This window comes from Myotis davidii, unplaced genomic scaffold (assembly GCF_000327345.1).
Source record: "Myotis davidii unplaced genomic scaffold, ASM32734v1 scaffold391, whole genome shotgun sequence".
Taxonomy (NCBI): Eukaryota; Metazoa; Chordata; class Mammalia; order Chiroptera; family Vespertilionidae; genus Myotis; species Myotis davidii.
This window is the reverse complement of record NW_006284336.1, coordinates 873,950-893,542: the sequence shown is the minus strand read 5'-3', so window position 1 is coordinate 893,542 and position 19,593 is coordinate 873,950. Positions and strand designations below refer to the sequence as shown.

General features: G+C 45.5%; 1 protein-coding gene across 1 annotated transcript in view; it reads right to left on the bottom strand.

Annotated features, from left to right (window-relative positions):
* Window positions 1-18,619, bottom strand: part of VAT1L (vesicle amine transport 1-like) — a 146,215-nt gene extending 127,596 nt beyond the window's left edge. Inside the window, exon 1 of the mRNA XM_006754446.2 lies at window positions 18,164-18,619. Within this exon, the coding sequence (XP_006754509.1) occupies window positions 18,164-18,390 (227 nt within the window). The 5' untranslated portion in view covers window positions 18,391-18,619. The remainder of the gene's footprint in view (window positions 1-18,163) is intronic.
* Window positions 18,620-19,593: the final 974 nt, after the last annotated feature.

Genomic DNA, 19,593 nt, shown 5'->3' with positions numbered 1-19,593 from the left:
GTTTTTCTCAATAGAAATCCCAAGTCTTGCCCCATCATTGATTTAATTGAGGTCGATGGCCAAAAAATTAACCTTCAGAAATTCATTGTTTTGCTTACTAAAGAGATACTGTTAAGCATATCGTTTGTTGTAATATATATTTGCTTCTTCATGAAGGCAGGAATTTTCTTTGAATCTCAGCACAAGGATTGGTTGTACGAATCTTACAGGCCCAGTACAGTGTACTGATTCTATTTCTTTTTTGCATTGGCTATTAGGAAGCTCTGAGCCAAATTTGTAGTGCCCCTCTCCCATAATTTCAGGGCTTTAGTCATTCATTCTCTATGTTATCCTAAGACTCAACATCCTCTCAACTTTATGGATGCTTTTGAGTTTCCATTTTTAAAAGTCTTAAACTCTATTACAGTGGTTCTTAAATTTTACTGTGCATCAGGATTCCCAGAAGGGATTGTTAAAACACAGATTGCTGGGTCCCTGAGTTCCTGACTCATTAGGTCTAAGGTGAGGTCCAAGAATCTGCATGTCTAACAGATTTCAAGGCGGTACTGCCACTGGTGGTCTGGTGACCACACAGAGAACCACCACAGCTGTCTCATGTCTTTTTAAGCTCCTTCAAATCCTTTTTGGAATGAGGCTAGATAAAAATTAATCGGTGATTATTAAATAGATAAGAAAATGAAAAGCTCTCTCATGTCCACTAGGGCAGTTGAATTTTTTTATTGTAGTCCAATGGATGATATGTACCCTTATTAAATGTGGTCTTATTAGATTAGGTTCATCATTCCAATTTGCCTGGCTCTTTCCTGAATCCTAAATTCTTTCATTCTTGGCTCTTCCTCTGGGATTTGTATCCTTTGAAAATGCAGTTATCAGGCCACTGGCATGTAAGTCCAAATTGCTGATGAAAGTATTAAATGGGCTGTCACGTTCCTGGTTACTGAGGATGTTTGTGAAGATCATGAGATGTCATGGAGGGAATTAGGAACACAGGATTAGCTGACAGATTTTAAGTTTCCTTGAATCATGCGCTCTTACGATTCTATAAACTATCTCTAAGACACTTGGAATTTATGTGTAATAAGTGTGCAGTAAGACCATGTGGCCTCACTCTTGGTGGGTGATGGCAATGACTTGCCTCCCCCCCCCCCAATAGCAGTAATTGCTGACCACATGGAACACAGCCTGACTGAGCCTCTAGTACAATTATCTTTCTGGATGCACGTCTGGATCCTCATGGCGTTTATTTTATTCTTATTTTTTCCTAAATGTGCACATCCTGGCCTCAACTCTGAGAGTCTCTTTAGTTCAGGCACACACTCTCATGTGCTATTAGGACTGAGAAAAACTACTTTAGTAGCCCCATGTCAGCTGTGCATATGAAGAATGTCCAAGAAGAGATGAGCCATTTCTCACAGAGGGCTCCGTGACTGTGTGAGGGGCCCCAGGAAGCTAGCCAATATCTTGGAACCCGGTTCTAATTTCTCTGAGATGGACCAGCAGGAGAAAAGGAATTATCTGTGCCTAGTAATTGTAATAGATAATATCTATGGAGAGCTTACTATGTGTCAAGCACCATGTTAAGTGCTTTATTAAGCATGATATAATATTTAATTTTCATGACAACCATATGATGCTAAGAGATAAATTATATTATGCACAAAATTGAAGCACATGGAGATTCACAAAACCAAGGGGTGAACACAAGGAATGTGACTCGGCGCCTTTGGTCTTGACTTCTGTACTTTGCTCTCCTTTTGAGAGACCATCACTCTGTTTCCCCAGTTGCAAAGAGCGGACTTCTCAACTCATCTGTCACATTGAACGCTTGCTGTTGTAGTGAACACAGATTAGGTACTGGATATCCAAAGTTAACAGGGGCTCAAAATTCTCATGGGGAGATAGAACCAGAAAAGCCCATGGCAAAGCCGTGATGAGGAGTTTTATGGAAGTGCAGGCAGAGGGCTCACACAACTATCAGAGGATGTGCTAACACAAAACACCGACCCCCAGAACTTCCCCCAAAGAATTGTCCTAGTGGTCCTCTGCAAACACCAGGGCCGAATTTCATTCTTAGCTTTAGCTTTCTGGCTCCTCAAGTAGGTTGCTTGACTTCCTTGATTCTTCATTTTCTCATCTTAAAAATGTAATAGTGACACATTCACCCCGGGCGGGGGGCGGGCATTGGTGTGGATTCCATGTGACAGTACATGTAAGACAGAGTGCCTCACACAGAGTATTATCATCACCACCACCTCCTCCATCACCATCATCGTCATTATCATCATCACACAAAGAAGGTGTCACAGGTCAGGTTCCCTGAGAAGCAGATTCTGAGACTGAGATTTGCATGCAGAAGGTCTAATAGGGAGGGCTGTAGGGAACCACACCCTGTTTGGGTGTGATGAAATCTGGATTGGGTACAGGGAGAAGTTGAACATTGATGTAGCAGTAAAATGGACTCAATTTATCTACAGAAAATTCAGAGTCAATATGGTTCCTCAAGTCTTCGTGAATCAAGGCAAGGAGACTGGACTTTTGTACCTTTGCATCAGCTACTCATCAGATGAGAGCTGCCTGTGGGGAGGGGGTTGTGCAATCTTGGGCAAGGAAGGCAATTAGTTCTTCAGGGGAGATGCTTTCACAAGCCCTCAGGAGCTATCACTCTCAGTAGCTGGGAGAATGAACAGCTGGGTCCTAAAAGGCTGTTCTGAGTGGTGTACTCAGTATCCACTACAAGAAGGGTGGTATGATCTCCCTTTCAGGGTGTCATTCCCTTGTGGTTACAGAGAAGTTGTAACTGATGGTGAATATTTACAGAGCTCCTTTGCACAGTATAGTCCCTGACGACAAAGGTTCTAGGTCAGCGGTTCTCAACCTGTGGGTCGCGACCCCTTTGGGGGTCGAACGACCCTTTCACAGGGGTCGCCTAAGACCATCGGAAAACACATATATAATTACATATTGTTTTGTGATTAATCACTATGCTTTAATTGTGTCCAATTTGTAACAATGAAAATACATCCTGCATATCAGATATTTACATGACGATTCATAACAGTTGCAAAATCACAGTTATGAAGTAGAAACGAAAATAATTTTATGGTTGGGGGTCATCACAACATGAGGAACTGTATTAAAGGGTCGCAGGTCACGGCATTAGGAAGGTTGAGAACCACTGGTCTAGGTGATCTTATCACTAATGCTGGTAAGGCAGCGAAGAGAATGAGATCTTTAAATAGAGACCTGAAGGAATGAGAGGAAGGGGAAAAAGAGGAATTGAAGGAATCAAATAATCAAGGGATGGATAGAAACCAAGAAAAAAGAGAAGAATAAAGGCAGATGAACTGTCAAAATGCATGCAGGAGTAGATCTTTTTTTTTAAATATATTTTATTGATTTTTTACAGAGAGGAAGGGAGAGAGAGAGTTAGAAACATCGATGAGAGAGAAACATCGATCAGCTGCCTCCTGCACATCTCCTACTGGTGATGTGCCCACAACCCAGGTACATGCCCTTGACTGGAATCGAACCTGGGACCTTTCAGTCCGCAGGCCGACGCTCTATCCACTGAGCCAAACCGGTTTCGGCAGGAGTAGATCTTAAACGTGATCACACACAAAAGAAATGGAAACTGATGTGATGGAGGTGGTAGCTAACACTATGGTGGTAATCAATTTGCAATTTATAAAAGTATCAAAGCAACACATTCTGCCCTTTAAACTTTCACATTATATGTCAGTTGTATCTCAACCCTTTTATAGGGTTTTATAAACAATTTTCTGTTATTAAAAAACAAACAAACGTGCAGGATTGGTAAATCACTTGGGAAAACCCATGAAAAATACTAGCTCAGGGTTTTCTCTGTGTCTGTTGGAAGTCAGAGATCACAGAATGCTGGAGGAGACCTGGACATTGCGAGGACACCATCGAGTTGCAAAGGCAGAATTTGGGATTCCCTCTGTTTGGTGAACATCTAGGACCCAGCAGCCACGGCAGCCTCTGCCAGCAGTAATAGAGCGAGAGGGCTTAGTGTGAGGCTTTGTTCTGAGCAAAAGCATCATGGAAGATGTGTCCTTCTTTATTCTTCTCTAGTCTTGCTGCTGCTATATTCATCAGAGCATTTACCTCCAATTCCAAGTGGGGGCAGAGAGGCAGGTGTTTGAGTTATTCCCTCATTTCCCCAGAACTGAAGTTTTCCTTTTTGTTTGTTCATCTCAGCTGATAACTTGAAAATGCCTAAGGCAATAGGCATTGATCTTAAAAGACTTTGTTCCCAACTCTTTTCCTGTTTGTTTGTTTTTTCCTTTTGGGTTTGTTTAAACACCTGTTTGTTATCTCAAGACTGTGAGAATAGACTGATACAAATCTGCTCCTCATTGTCTAAAGCAAGGAACACCTTTTTTGCAAATCCCCAATGGCATCTGTCATTTGAGAACAGCCAGAATTGTCCTGGATGGATCTCAGGAGAGAGGTCACCTGCGCTCCATCCGAGGTGGAGTGTGTTCTAAATACTCAGACCCTGCTGCTCCATGGGTCGTCATACTAGTCCCCTAAGTGTCTGGATGTTCTCTAACATGGTCACTGTTTGTGTCACCTACCACTTTACTTTTTAAGTAAATGCTTATTACTGCCCCACCTGGATCCCTTTATCCATGAAATCTGGGCTGATGGTGAGGGCTAATAGTTCTAATTGTACAAGCCTCCTTTGTTCCCTCCAGGAGAGGAAATAGATTCAGATCGTACGTCTGAATTGTATTCAAAACACCCTTCAGTAGTATTTCAAACATGGAGCAAAGTGGCCAAAGAAATAGATTGAGAATCTGAATATCACCAGCCAGTTTTCAACAGAAACTGAAAAGCATGGTACAGATGGGCCCCAAACAGGTTCTCCTTGATACCAAGATGACCCCCTTGATTTTGGGGCCTAGAGTCATCTATATATTCTTAGCCTCTCCTTGGGACACGGCAGGTATTTAGTCCTAAGAAGGCTCCTAAAAAAAGTTAAAATTTCTATGCTCCATGTTAGATGTTGACCAAGTCATTGGCTTCAAATTGGTGCCTGGCAGTGATTGGTTATGCAGAACATTCGATCTACTTCCATTTAAATTCAGCAGACCTTCCATAGTTTGGGGCGTGACACTAATGTTACAACTGTGACAATGACAACTCTGCCTCCCAAGAGTTCAGAGATAAACAAATAAATGACTACATAGCATGACAGCTCCCCACAGGAGGTGTGCACAGGTCAGAGTTAGCACAGAGAGGGCAGCTGTCGGCCCACTTTGCAGGAAGCATCCACAGGAAAGTATCACTTAGGAATGGTGTGTCCTTTGCTCCCCAACCTCTCTAGCCTCACCCCACCTCTCCACGGAGGGGAAAGACAGTGTCAGACAACGCTTGACTTCTTACTGGAGACCCAGAGGGACAGGATCCCCATAGAGAAACAGTCTCTTTTTGCTATAACATGACAGTTATCTTGTAAGTCATTGCTGCTGATAAAAGCGTTGAGTAAAACAGTTGCTTCAATAGGAAAAATGGGGTTAAGACTAGGCAGCGTTGCCTAATAGAACACTTCACTGATGGAAATGTGTATGTGTGTGCGTCGAACATGGCTCCCACCAGCTGTACGTGGTTACAGAACATTTGAAATGTGACTAGTATGACTGAGGGACTGAACTTTTCATTTCAGTTAACTAATATCTACATTTATTAGCCTACAAAAGAGGCAGTCATCAAATCACTACACTCCTCTCTTCCCCATACACTACAGGAACTCCCAAGGCAGAGTGCTTTAAAACCCATTGTTCAGAGTTCACTGCTTAGTACGTTCTAGTCTTGCAAACAATGGTTCCTCCAGTAAAGGAGTAAAGAGGAACATATGTAGGAGTGGTTCAAGCTCTTTTCTTCTTTCTTCTTGCTAACTTATCTCAGCCATGCCTGGCTGGCAGCTTTGTGTGTATGCTGCGAATGGTAAGGGGGAGAAGGAAGAGCAAAGGCCTGCTTTGGGAAGAGCAAAGATTTACTCCTGAATGTGAAAAGAATAGTTGTGAAAGGTGAGCAGAGGTACAAAGAGGCGGCAGGGCAGGGGTTGAGAGTCTGGGAGAGTTAGAAGACCACAGGGAGACAGTGGAGGTAATAGGAGGCACTGGGGAGATGCAAAAGGAAAGTGTATTTTTGAAAAGTTTCCCTCCGCAGCATGAATGGATCCAGCTTTTGTGTTTTCTAAAGGACCAAATAGAATTTGACAGTGCTTTTCAAGTATGTTGGAAGTTGGGCTTCTATTCAAGAGCAAATAGGCCCAGCTACATCCAGGTCACAAAAGGTGGAAGCAGGGGACGGGGGGAAATAGGAAAAGAAAAAATTGTTAAAAGAGCAAAAGGAAGAAGTTGAGTCTCTCCTAAGTGTTGCTGGCTGAGGGCAGACAGTTGAGGCTCCCAGGAGAGGAGAGGGTGAAAGCTGCCTCTGCTTTCTTTCCCATGAAGCAGCAGTCCCAGAGGTATAGGCCGTCTCCTCTGTGGTCAGACAGAGAAGGTTCTCAGGATCTGAAGGCAGATAAACCTGAAGGCACCGTTTCGGGAAGGTGGGCACGTTGCTAGCCGCGTTTCACACCCCTGGTTCCGGTCCTGGCTGCCAAATGTTGAGTCAGAGTTTATTACAAGGTCCCTGATCAGAACAATTTTAGCAAGTGTAGCCAGGAGGATAAAGAGGATCCAATCACAAAGTTGCTCAGATGAATCATAGGAACTGCAGGTTTAATAGCATCTCATTAGCTGATTGAACTAGATGTGGCAGAGATAAGTGAAAAGCAATTCTTTCTAATCTTAGACAAGGGATCTTTTTTTTTTTTAAAGGATGTCTGTAACTTGATGGGTAGTCTATTTAAAGGAGCGAGTGTGTCTGTGTTGGGAGGAAGGACAGGGGGCTATGTAGAGTGCAGCTGGAAAGCCTCATCGGAGTTCACTGTAGAATTTGGATTGTCTCCGCCAGTTGGGCTGCCCCATCATATACATCTATTTGCATGAAGAGCAGGTAAGCCTTCTTAGGGAAAGGAAAAACCCAAACTCATCCTCAGTGTGAGGTGGAGAATATAGGCCTGGATGAAGAAGCCTGTGGCAAAACAAGAGGAAGGCTTGACTCTGGGCGTGAAGTTGCCATGACTCAGTTCACCCGCCAGCTCCAGGGGCTGTGTCTAGGGCAGAGCAGTAAAAGGTGGGTGTACAGTGAGGGAAGATGTGGACTCTGGAGAGGAGAGACAAACCCTGGGTCACATCACAGCTCTCTGCCTTATTAGTTTGTGGTCTTTAACAAGCTCCCTCACCTCTTTGATCCTGTTTCTTTAGCTGTAAAAGGTTTGGTATCATAGAAATTCCCCTAAAACACCTAACTCAGTACTTGTGGCACACAGAGAGTGCTCGATAAAGGTCATTATGATAATAATGATGATAAATAATTAATGCCAAGACTTTCATTATTATTAATTTGATTAGCCTAAGAAGGAGGCCTATTAAATATACATTGCTTTGCAATCTGTGTTGGGTGGAAAGGGCACCAGAGCCCAAGCAGAGGGCCAACCTGGAGTGGAGAGGAAGTGGGAAAGTCATTCATGGCTTCAGTGTACGGTAGGAGGAGCAGAACAGGCAACAGGAAAGGGCCAGAATCAATGGGAACCAGGAGAACTGTTCGGAGCGTTCATGCAATAGCCCTTGGGAAACCCTTGCAACTAACTCTTGGGAGATATTGAAGGGTGGGGGTCCTGATACCTACACAGAAAGGTAGGGACAGTCATGGACATACGGCTTGTTTTCAAATTGTTTTCCCTTCAAGAGTTTGAAGTATTTATTTTCAAGTTTGCTTAAGATATAATTGACATTGCATTAGGTTCAAGTGTACAACATAATGATCTGATATATGCATATATTGCAAGAACGATTAGCACAGTATGTTTTTAGGTAAACATTGTTCTCATATCCAACTGGTGGGCTCTGGAGTTCCCAGGTATACAAGCAAGTGCCCTTGGAATAACAATCATCAGAAGCCCTACAGTGGGTGCTCTTCAGGAGCCCTGGCCTCCCGCACTCCATGGAGCCGATGTCAGTAAGGAGAAAATTACAGAGCATCTTGAGAAGTCAGAAATCCACATTTCCCAGCCAGGGAAAGTAGTTATTAGAGATGAACTTGGAGATTCAAGAGAACAGACTGTGTAAAGCAAATCTCCCTGAAAACGTAGCATGCTGGAGAGATTTAGGCCTCTTATCGGAGGAAGCTGAGATGACAGAAAGAAGCCTGAAGCCACACTGGCTTAGAATGACCACTGTTTGTATTAAGAAAGCCATTATTTACAAGTGAAATGGCAACTTCTGCAGAAATGTACAGCTAAAATTTTGGAAAATGTCAGTAACATATTTACCCATTCTCCAAAAATTTATTGAGTGCCTGCTGTTAACCACACACCAGGCTTGGCATTCATCAGTTAAATGATAACAGAGAATGTTTCTGGAATTTCCAAGATTGGAGGAGGATACAGGGGGGATAAATGGTGATGGATGGAAACTTGACTTGGGGTGGTGAACACACAACACAGTGTACAGATGATGTGTTGTAGAACTGTGCACATGAAGCCTATATAATCTTGTTAACCACTGTCGCCCCAATACATTCAATCAACAGGATAAAAAAAAAAACACCTGTTACGGCTTTCATCTAAAGGTATGGGAGAATGAGCATTTTTTCTATCAATAGTTCGAGGCATTTTCTACCCCTTCCCAGGGTGCTATAACTACCCTCTGCAACTGGGAAAAATGATGGGCCTCAAAGTTGAAAATATTATACATGTTATTTAATATTATTCAATAACAATTGTACTGAAAAATTAAGGTCCCAGGGTAGAGAATGGAGATGTCTTCTCCAGTCCCCTCTCTGATTCTTCACTTTCTCTGGTGAATAAGACATACCCTTATCCCCCATGATGGCTACCATTTTTATCAGTCCTGTGTGTTTCTTACTATTGTCTTCTGGTAACTATCCTCCTTTCCTTTTGAATTATCTACCGCTACCCCAACACAACACACACACACACACACACACACACACACGCCATGCTTTCCTGGTGGGACTATTAATCATGATGCCTCATTCTAGGTCAGGGTAGGAGGGCATGAGACACACATGTCCAATCACAGCACCTCATTCCCTTGGGCCAGAGAAAATGAGATCAGGGGGCTGGTATATGATTCACAAAGGGCCAATCATATTCCTGCCTTGATATATGAAAACTGGAAGAAAAAAATTCTCTTTGCACTGGGTCTTGCTACACCTGCACCAGGCAGCTGGACCTAAATGCCACCACCTTTTCTAGTGCCAAGAAGGAAGCTCATTGCAGTAGGGGCGCCTGAAGCTTACTTGCAAGGAGAGAAAAGAGAAAAAAAGATGGAAGGAAAAGAAAGAGGAGAGCCAAGAATTCCAGCAACAAGTGCATCGTGGAAGGCCAAAATAAAGAATAAAGAAGTCTGGACAGAAGTGATTGGTCTTCTGTTTAAATATCTCTAAGCTTGGCCCAGTTTCTGGCACACAGTAGGAGCACAATACATTTTGGGGGTTTTTTCCTCTTCTGTTTTTTCAGGAATTCATCTGGATCTTCTTGCTTATATCATGGTATAGTAGGACATTTGATCTGGGCCACTTTTTTTTTTTTTTAGTCCTCACCGGAGGATATGTTTTTATTAACATTTTTAGTGAGAGAGGAAGAGGGAGGAGAGAGAGAGAAAGAGAGAGACATCGATGTGAGAGGGAAATATAGATCAGTTGCCTCCTGTATGTTTGTGATGTACAAGACAATGCTCCAACCAACTGAGCCATCTGGCCATGTCTGGGTCTCTTGATGCTAAGGTCTTATACCCTTTGGGGGAGATAAATAGGGTCTGAAGAGAAAACTTTATGAAGTAGAGAGGAATTTTCTAATGTCCTATTTCTTTGCATCTTCTCTCCACCATCAATATATATTGGTCATATACTACGTGACAGAGATCTTCATTCATTCAACAAATATTAAATGTGCCAACATCATTGCTGATTACTTAAGATACATTATATTTTATAGTCACACACACACAAACTGTGCCCCATAGTCATTATTATATCCACAGAGTATGGGTATAATTAATAATTGCTAATATTATCAGAGCCAAGATTTGAATCTAGTTTGGGTGTATAGTCTTGTCCAAAAAAAAAAAAAATCATTATCATTCCTCTCACAGAAGAGAATTATCTTGCACTACGCTCTGGGGACTACATCTGTTTAGAGAAGTCAGGAGGAAGTGGACCCAATGCTTTTACTTGCCAACGGGGTTCAAGACTCCAGACCAATGGTGGGGATGAGGCTTGGCGAGAGGGTCAAGTGTCACTCACAGAAGGAAATTGAAGTCAGAAGCTCACTGCATGCTTTCATCAAGAAAATATCAATTCAGTGATGAAATAGCCCCTTTGACTGGAGTATCTATTTTTGTCTCCTGAGCCTTCAGACGTTAAATTTACTCATTTTAATACCATGACTCCAGCCGGTTTTCTGTGTGAGATCACACACATAGGAATCAAACTAATTTGAAATTACACTCCTGCTGCCCTTTCTTATGAAGAGTCTCTTCTTGTTTCAGATTGAACTTTTTCTTCTATGACAAATGCCAAGATGCCATAAAAGATCTCTATTAAGAATGTGAAGTGCCAGGAACTTGGGGCCATGAGGTGCTCTTTTCCCTTGCCTGCATGAGCTCTGTTGTCAGTGTTGAATGTCAGTGATGTGTCAAAAAGTCATGATTTTTGGTTCCTTTGAATGAGAGTGAACCGAAGCCCAGAGGCTGGACTATGTATGGACACTCAGGTATCAAAGAAACCTCTGCTGCCACTCATTGGTGGGTATGCAGGCAGCTGGTGTGACAGTAGCAATAGATGAGTTCAAATTCGTTCCCAACCCTGGGATTGCAATTCAAAAGCCAGCACCCTATGCAGTTTGGTGGGAGGACAAGGACTAAGTGGATGGCATCAAGTCCTCATTCTGTCTTTCACAGCTCAAGTGACTTAGGAAGGAAAATAACCTTTATTGAGCACCTACAGTACAGCGTGCAAGGAACAGTCAGGGCTTTCATGGACTCTCAGCTAGTCTTCAGTCAGGACTTTCACGGACCCTTCAGTCCACAGGCCGACTCTCTACCCAGTGAGCCAAACCAGCCATGCCCTTGCTGGTTTGGTTGACTGGGTAGAGAGTCTGCCTGTGGACTTAAGGGTCCCAGGTTCTATTCCAATCAAGGGCACATGCCCCAGTTGTGGCCTCCATCCCCAGTGGGGGTGGGGGTGGGGGGCGGCGCCAGAGGCAGCCAATTCATGATTCTCTCTCATCATTTTTTTTTATCTCTTTCTCCCTCTCGCTTCCTCTCTGAAATTAATTTAAAAATTAAAATAAAATAAAAACCGATGCCAAAAAGTGGGCATTATTACCACGGTGATGATACAGGCAAGTCGAAAGTGTTATTTGCTTGTGATCACACAGGCATGGTGAGGTAGAGTGCGCCTGCAGTCGGATCTGTTGAAGCTTCTCACTACTTGCTCTCATCTCTGAGTCCCAATCTCCTCTTTTAGGAAGGAAGGATAATATGCTCATGGGGTTGAGGGAGTCAGGTGAAAAATGGGCAAGAATATTAGCTCTGTCCCTGCAAAGATGCTGCAAGTGGCGGGTAGAGTGAGCATGATCATCAGTCATCATTCCCTTTGCCCATCATGAACCACCTGCCCTTGGTTTCCATCTAATGCCTGATAATGAAGATCAGGCTGATGTTTATGCGTACCTACTCTGTGTCAGATGTTCTATACTTTCCTTTTTGATGAAATAGAAGAATCACTGATTCTGGGCTTCCTTTCATCTTTGAATTGCAGGGAGACAAGAAATCCATCCCTTTATTGACTGGAGAACAGACATTGTCACCATTCCCAGCCCTCACCAGTAAGGACAGCGTTAAAGGGGGCATGCAAACTTCAATGAATAAGAAAGAACCCCGAGGTAGCATCTCCATCTTCCCATCACCAAATGGGGCTCAGTGTGACTCAGCAAAGTCATCCTTTCCTGTCAAATCCTGACATCTCCATCCAACACAGAATGATTCAGAACACTTTCTTCCCATGTCTGTGCCAGGGTGGCTCCTGGCTTGGGCATTAGACACACTCCAAGCAATTTCTCACTTTTATAAACATCTGTGCCACTTAACCTCATGCACTCCATTTGTTTATTTCATAAACACAGGGAAGATCATATTGGCTGCATTTCCTTGGATTGACCTATCAGTGACAGTTCAATGCTCTGTTGTTTGGGGTTTTCCTGTGCTCAGGTTGCCAGTGTAGCAATAGCCCAATTGAGGCAAAGGGGTCAGAGGAAGGACTCGAATGCCTCGAGTGGGTGTCAGGAGTGGTGACTGGGTGTAATGAGCATGGGTATTCTGGGTCACCAGGCATGGCAGCTTGATCCTTGATGAGTCCCAAGATCATCCCATGCCTCAGAAATGGAAGGAGGGGAAGTGGGTGTAATGCAGAAACATATTTTTTAAAAATTGTTTTCTTTTTTAAAAAATTTATTGACTTCAGAGAGGGAGGGAGAGGGAGAGAGAGAAAGAAACATCAATAATGAGAGAGAATCATTGATCGGCTGCCTCCTTCACACCCCACACTGGGGATCAAGCCCACAACCCCGGCATATGCCCTGACGGGGAATCAAATCATGACCTCCTGGCTAATAGGCTCACCCACTGAGCCTCGCTGGCCAGGCGAAACACATTTCATTTGGAGGGTGGAGGCAAGATGGCACTGTACAATTTTGAGTCTTATTAGTGAACCCTTCTCTCTCTGTATTCCTGATTCCAGTCTTTGTGTCTGTCTATCTGTGTTCTTGGTCTCTCTCTCTCTCTCTCTCTCTCTCTCTCTCTCTCTCTCTCTCTCTTTCTCTCGCATGTGCACGCCCCCTTCCCTTTGTCACTATCTCTCTGATTTTCCAACTCCCAAATGTAAAGCATCCAGGAACAAGGCAGAACTTGGATTATCATGCCACTCTTCCACTTAGCAGTTAGTGATCTTGACATGCCTCTGAATGGCAGTTCCTCATCTTTAAAATGGAGATAGCAATACCGATCTTGTTGAGTCGCCATTAGGATAAAATGAAACAAAGAGTATATTACAGGCAACTCAGTTCCTGGCTCATAACAAGGGTTCAATAAATGTTAGTTCTTTCTCATATCTCTGATATAATTTACCCTCATGATATATAGGATTCCATCAATCTGTTGGCTTTCCTCTAGAGTGGCCTGCCCTCAGCCCATTTTCAGATCAACCAATGGAGCCATGACTGGCTGGAACCATTTTTCATCCAATTGGTCTCATTCCAGCAGTTTCATGAAGCCTCTTGCTGTAAATCAGTCTGGGAAAATAAACGTCCCCAATCCATTAGTGCCTTTCCACCACAAGCCAATTTGAGCCACAAACCAGACAAGGCTTGTTAATGGCCACTTAAAAACATTCCTGAAGCCCCACCTGGGACCCTCCGCCCCAGATTCTACTAGCTCCTTCCCCAGAGAAGCTCTACTGTGACAAGACTGCTCACAGCAAAGGCATCGATCGATCCGATCCTTATCAGTTAGGAGGGACCATGCTCCTGTAGTCCCAGAACAATTATTTTAATGCCCCTTTCAAAAGAGTCCCAGCGTGAATGAAAAACTATAGACGGTGTCTATGGAAACCAAAAATAATAGTTTAAATATTAATCGCTATCATTTATTGACCACTTGCTATGTGCCAGGCATCATCAGAAAGATCTTTATGCATAGTATCTCATTTAGATTCCATTACAACACTATGAAGGCAAATGCTATGTTTATCTCCATTTTATAGAAAACTCAAGTTTAGAGGAGTAAGCAATGTTCAAGGTTAACCATCAGTGTAAAGGGCACGCTGTCTGTGCTTCATCCCATCCCTTTTACTAGGCAGTGCACCCATCTACCACCTGCTGGGAGTGCTGGTTGATTCCTCAGAGCAGTCCCTTTCCCTGCTTCCCCACTTCCAAGGGGGACTGCCCTCAGTTGAACAGAAGCCACCTCTGCTTGAAAGGTTACATGCCCTAACTCAGGAAGTAGCCCACAGTCTAAAACTAACTGAAGAAAGTGGGAAGGACGAGCGGTGTAGGGGTACAGAATGCTTCTCCCGTTGCTTCTAGGTCAGATTAGCTCTGTGGTACAAGTCATGCTCCGGAACTCCTGATGGGATCCAGCTGAAACTGAATCCTTACGTAGCTTCTTTCCCTGCCCTGCCCTGCTCCTCTTGCTCCCATTCTCCTGCAAGCACCCTCAATCAGCCACTTAAAAGAAATCCCATCTCAGGCTCTGCTTCCAGGGGCCAGACCTAAGACACCCCATTAGCAAGTGGCAGAGCTGGGACTCGTGTCTAGGAAGGTCTTACTCATAATCATTAAGCAGATGTGACACGTTAGTGCCTAATTATATACATGATTAAAATGATAGCCTCCGCCAAACCGGTTTGGCTCAGTGGATAGAGCGTCAGCCTGCGGACTGAGGGGTCCTGGGTTCGATTCCGGTCAGGGGCATGTGCCTTGGTTGCAGGCATATCCCCAGTTGGGGGTGTGCAGGAGGCGGCTGGTCGATGTTTCTCTCTCATCGATGTTTCTGGCTCTCTGTCTCTCTCCCTTCCTCTCTGTGAAGAATCAATAAAATATATTTTTAAAAAAATGATAGCCTCCAAGTTATCAAGGCACCAAGAACCGTGTCGTATACACATAGCTATGACAATAAAAATGACAACAGCCACAATGTAGCTACGGTTCATTTAGTGCCAACTGTGGGCCAGTCTCTTTCCTGCATCTGATCCTCTCAACACCATGAAGTTCATCTTATTATCCCCATTTTGAGGTTGAGGCATGGAAAGCTCAGAGAAGTTAAGAGATTGGTCCACAGACAGAAAGTGGTGGGGCTTTGCCTTCACTCCAGGCCCATCTTTCTCCAAAGGCATCGTGCCCCTTCAGGTTAGCTGCTTAAATCACTTGTCATGTAGCTTGTTCAATGAATGGTTGGTAAAATGAGTTCCCCATCAGAGCTAATGTTCTTGTAACAATTTAGACAGAAAACTCTCCTGTCCCTCCCTGAGTTGGTTCTTTTTGAGCTGTATTTGACCGTCATGTCTCTACTTTAGAGGAAAAGCCATTTTACTCTGGAAACAGCCACAGAGCATTCCCTTAAGCCAGACATAAAAAGATCAAAGGAGCTATATTCACCGAAAGAGGGAAAGCAAGCTTACATGCCAGAGGTCCGGAGAAGTAAATCACATTTCTTGTGGCTTTACCATGGAGAGAGACAAAATAGAATAAAAGGAAAACAACAGAGTTTTAAGGAGAGACAGACCAGGATTCAAATACTAACCCTACTGTCTATGTGATGTGTTTTGAAAGCAAATTACTCAACATCTCCAAGCCCCAATTTGCTCTACCATGAATACCTATCTCAGAGGGCCATAAGTGAGAGGGTGTAAATGAGATATATAATATGTCTTCCCCCCACCCCTTCTCTTCCATTCCCATCAGATTTATACAGAAACCAACTTGGACCTTCATTCTGAATACCTGGTCTTAATACTAGTTCAGATGAATTATGCTTTATTCCCAAGCATAACGCTTATCCATTAAAAATAGCAGATAAAAGGGGGACCTTCATCCAGGAGGCCATCCACTGATTCATAAAAATACAGAATGAGTCATCCTGGCTCTCAAGGCTAAACTTACAATCAATGGGCATCTTTGGCCAGCCAATCCCAGCCCAGTGGAGGAGGAAGGGCCCAGCAGGCAAGCTTCACAAACCTATTCCCATCCCCCCTTGCAAAACAGATGAACTCTGCTTCCAGCTTGGTGAAATGGGAATGAATCCGGGACCTTTGCAATACTCCATTCCAAATGCCCCCCCAGCCCTGCCTGGCTTTCTGAGCAACTGGGGTGAAGGATCTGCAGTGGTGTGTGTGTGTGTGTGTGTGTGTGTGTGTGTGTGTGTGTGTATACACATGCATACAGCTCTAATGAAGAACAGGATTGTGTATCTAGCTTTGAAAAATCAATCTCCTAGCTTTCATCTTGACATTTATTATCTTAAAATGCTTCAGCGCCTGTCAGCATGTATGCACTTAGCATAAGGCTAGGGAACCCAGACCCATTGACACTATAGATGACAGCCTTTTCTTCAAAGAGTAGCTTCAACATTTTCACTCCCTGGATACATACTCGGACAGATGCCTAGAACCCAATCTCAATTTGGATGGAGAGTCATAAATTACACCTATGTACACACACACACACACACACACTCACACTATTTTTGATTGGTAGTAATGGAAGGTGAATTATCAATATACATGATTTTAATCTTACTAGGCAGACATTCTTCCACCAGCAAGTAAAGTAATGATGCAACAATCCCCCTCCAAGCATTTTTTTCTCGATCCATTCATTCATCGATAATTTATTTAGGATGTACTATGCCTCGCATTGGGGATTTATCTGTGAAAAGGTCAGACATAAGCTCTGCCTTCAGGGATCAATCAGTTTGGTCCAGTCAAGAGTTAACAAAATAGAACTATCTATATAGGACTCCCAGTTTGCAAAAGCCTCTTTCCTTGCCCTGAATTCCCCAGGGAGAGGCCCAGCCCAAGAGTCCTGTTTAGAGTCAAGCATGACCAGCTACATATATGCAGGGCCAGCCAGAGACCAGTCCCTGCTTCTCTCACCGTCTGCCTTCCACTCTGGCAAATGAAACCTGCACCTGCTCTCCAAGTAGCAAGGCAGGGGGACCTCCTTTGCCTTTGCCTTTTATTCTTTCTTTTTGCCTTAGATATGGCCCCAGGTTCTGGGAACCATTGAGCTGACTGCTGTGTTAAGAATCAGTGTCTGTTGTGGGATTTAAAATATATAGATGGGAAGGGATAGGCCATCTGACAGCGCTAACAGCAAGTTCCCCTGAGGAGCTTCCCAGGCTGCTGCATACGGACCTCAGTTGGGTCCAGGAAACACTCCAGGTGAGCCTTCCCCCCAGAACTGCGGGGGAATGATCCTCTGGTGACAGCAGCCAGAGAGTCTTACACACAGCACTTGGCATCGGTGTGGTTCCGGGGAAGTTCCCCCAGGAGGGGTGGGGAATGGAAGGTCACTCAGATTGACGAGTCCATCCGAGACAGGAGCGGGAGTTCGGGGAAGATTAATCAGGTTTGGGATTTTCCACTTTCAGAGACAGGCAGAGATGCTAGTGGGGGAAGAGGGAGGTTTAGGCTTCAGGCTTGGATCCCTCCCCCCCGCCTACCCCCCCACCCCACACACACACCACCGCCGCTGCCGCCGCCGCCGCCGCCACCACCACCACCACCACCACCAAGCTTAGTAGCTTGGTACCTAACTCTGGCTTCCTAGTTCCTTTCCCCTAGCCTAGCCCGATTCCTTTTCCCATCCCAGGCCACAAGGAGGGCAGTGTGCAGGGGCAGGAGGAAGGACACATGTCCCCAGCCCCATCAGCAGGTCACATAGAGATGACAAAGATCAATGACCAAACCCTGGCCATGGCACTTAGCGGCGGCGGCAGGATGATCTTGAGCAAATCACTCTCTCTGAGCCCTGGTTTCCGCACCTGTAAAGGGAGATGCTGAAGACAACTAACTCACTGGGTCCCAGGAAGTATTAAATGCGAATGCTCACATAAAACTTAAAAACGCTGGCCGGTGCACAGAAAGCCGACGGTTACTGTCATTTTTTTAACCAGGTTACCATCAAACCCTCTATCCTGGCTGCTTCCCCCGCAGCCAAAGACCCAGAGTGCCGGATGCCACCATCCACCCTCGCGTCCCCTCCCGGGAGCTCGCGGTCTCCCCTGGTCACCCCTGGATCTGGCTCGGGGAGGAGAAGGGCCACCTCTCAGCATCCTCCCCAGCATCAGCGGCGGGCTGCGACGAGGCTCTGAGACCCGGGTCAGGGCACGGAGTGGGGCTCCCGCGGCAGGGTCCCCCGGCCCCCGGCCCCACCAGGCTCCGCCACCGCCTCCCGGGAGCGCCGAGCGCGCACAGAGAGAAAGCGAGAAAGGCGCGGATACTGGACCAGGCTTTGACGCGGATCTTGAGCTCGCCGTCCTGCGGCTCGGGCATGGCCTTCCTGGAGACTCGCAGCTTGTTGAGCCCCCCGAAGCCTGCGAGCACCACAGCGCGCATCTCCTGGGTGTCCCCGAGTCGGTGCGAGCCGCCGCCGCCCTCCGCAGGCTCCTTGCCTGTCTCCTTCTCGATCATTTGCTCCGTCTCTTCCGCCTTTTCCACGCCTTCCTTGGCCATGGTGCGGGGGGCACTGGGGGCGCGGGGGCACGGGCTGCGGGGGCTGCGGGGGCTCAGAGGTCCGCTCCCGCGGTCCCTCCTGTTGAATGTGGGGTGCTCCTTGTGCAATGGCTGCAGCCCCAGCGAGCGGCGCCGCGGTCCACAGCCTCCGCCGTAATCCTCACAAGAGCTGCGCCCACACCTGCTCACCTCCTCTCTTTCCTGCCAAACGAAGCCTCAACTCCAATTTCGGAACCAGTCTCAAATCAGGATCTTGATCGCAGCCCCAGAGCCAGATTTTTCTCAAGATTCGTGAATAAAACACGCAGAAACGCCACCGTGCCCTTCGTGGTAGGCGCAGTACTTGGTTATATACGGCTCAGGCTCGGGGCCTTGAAATGGACAGAGATGAATGTCTGGGCCTGGAGGATGCCTCCCGCGATGAGCTTGCCTCCTCTCCCAGGGATCTGCAGGAGAGACGGGAAATCGGGCTGTTTCCCACACCACCGGTCCTGGCTGGAAGTGCAGGGAGGTTCGGGAAGCGGGAGGCAAGAGATCCCAGTCACCCGTGTGAAGAGTCCAAACCCAGAGTCGTTTCGCTCAGGACATCCAGGGTCAGTGAGGATGGTCTTTACTCAGCATCGCTAAGAGCGTCTTATTCTCACACATCCGCACAGGCCACACACTCATGAAGCCAACCCCGCTCCAGCCAGAGCTGCTGTCCACAAGGAGCTTCTGTGGTGGGGCCTTAGGATCGACAGCTCAAATACATCAAAGTTCACACAACTACCCTCTCAAGGATAGGTGAGCTCTCTTACTGTCCTCCAACACACACACACACACACACACACACACACACACACACACACACCAGTAACTGGCTTTATGCTTTATTTTTTGTTATAGAGCCCTTTGAAAAAGAACTCCCAGAAAAACTTGAGTTTTCAAGATAAAAAGTAGGGGGGTTGCTTTGTGCCAATTTATAAGATACATACTTGAGGAATGGTAGGTGCATATTGTAGTTACTGTGCAGCCTCTGCCAGCCTTGCCTTGGGATCTTAGGCAACTTATTCAACCTTTCTGAGCCTCAACTCTCTCATCCACCAAGTGGATGCATTAATTTTGTTCATTTGCACAGTGCTAAGTGCCGGGTGGGTGTGATTTTCAGTGACACATGATCCTTACTTTTGAGGAGCTCATTCTGGGAGCGTGAGGCAGGGATGA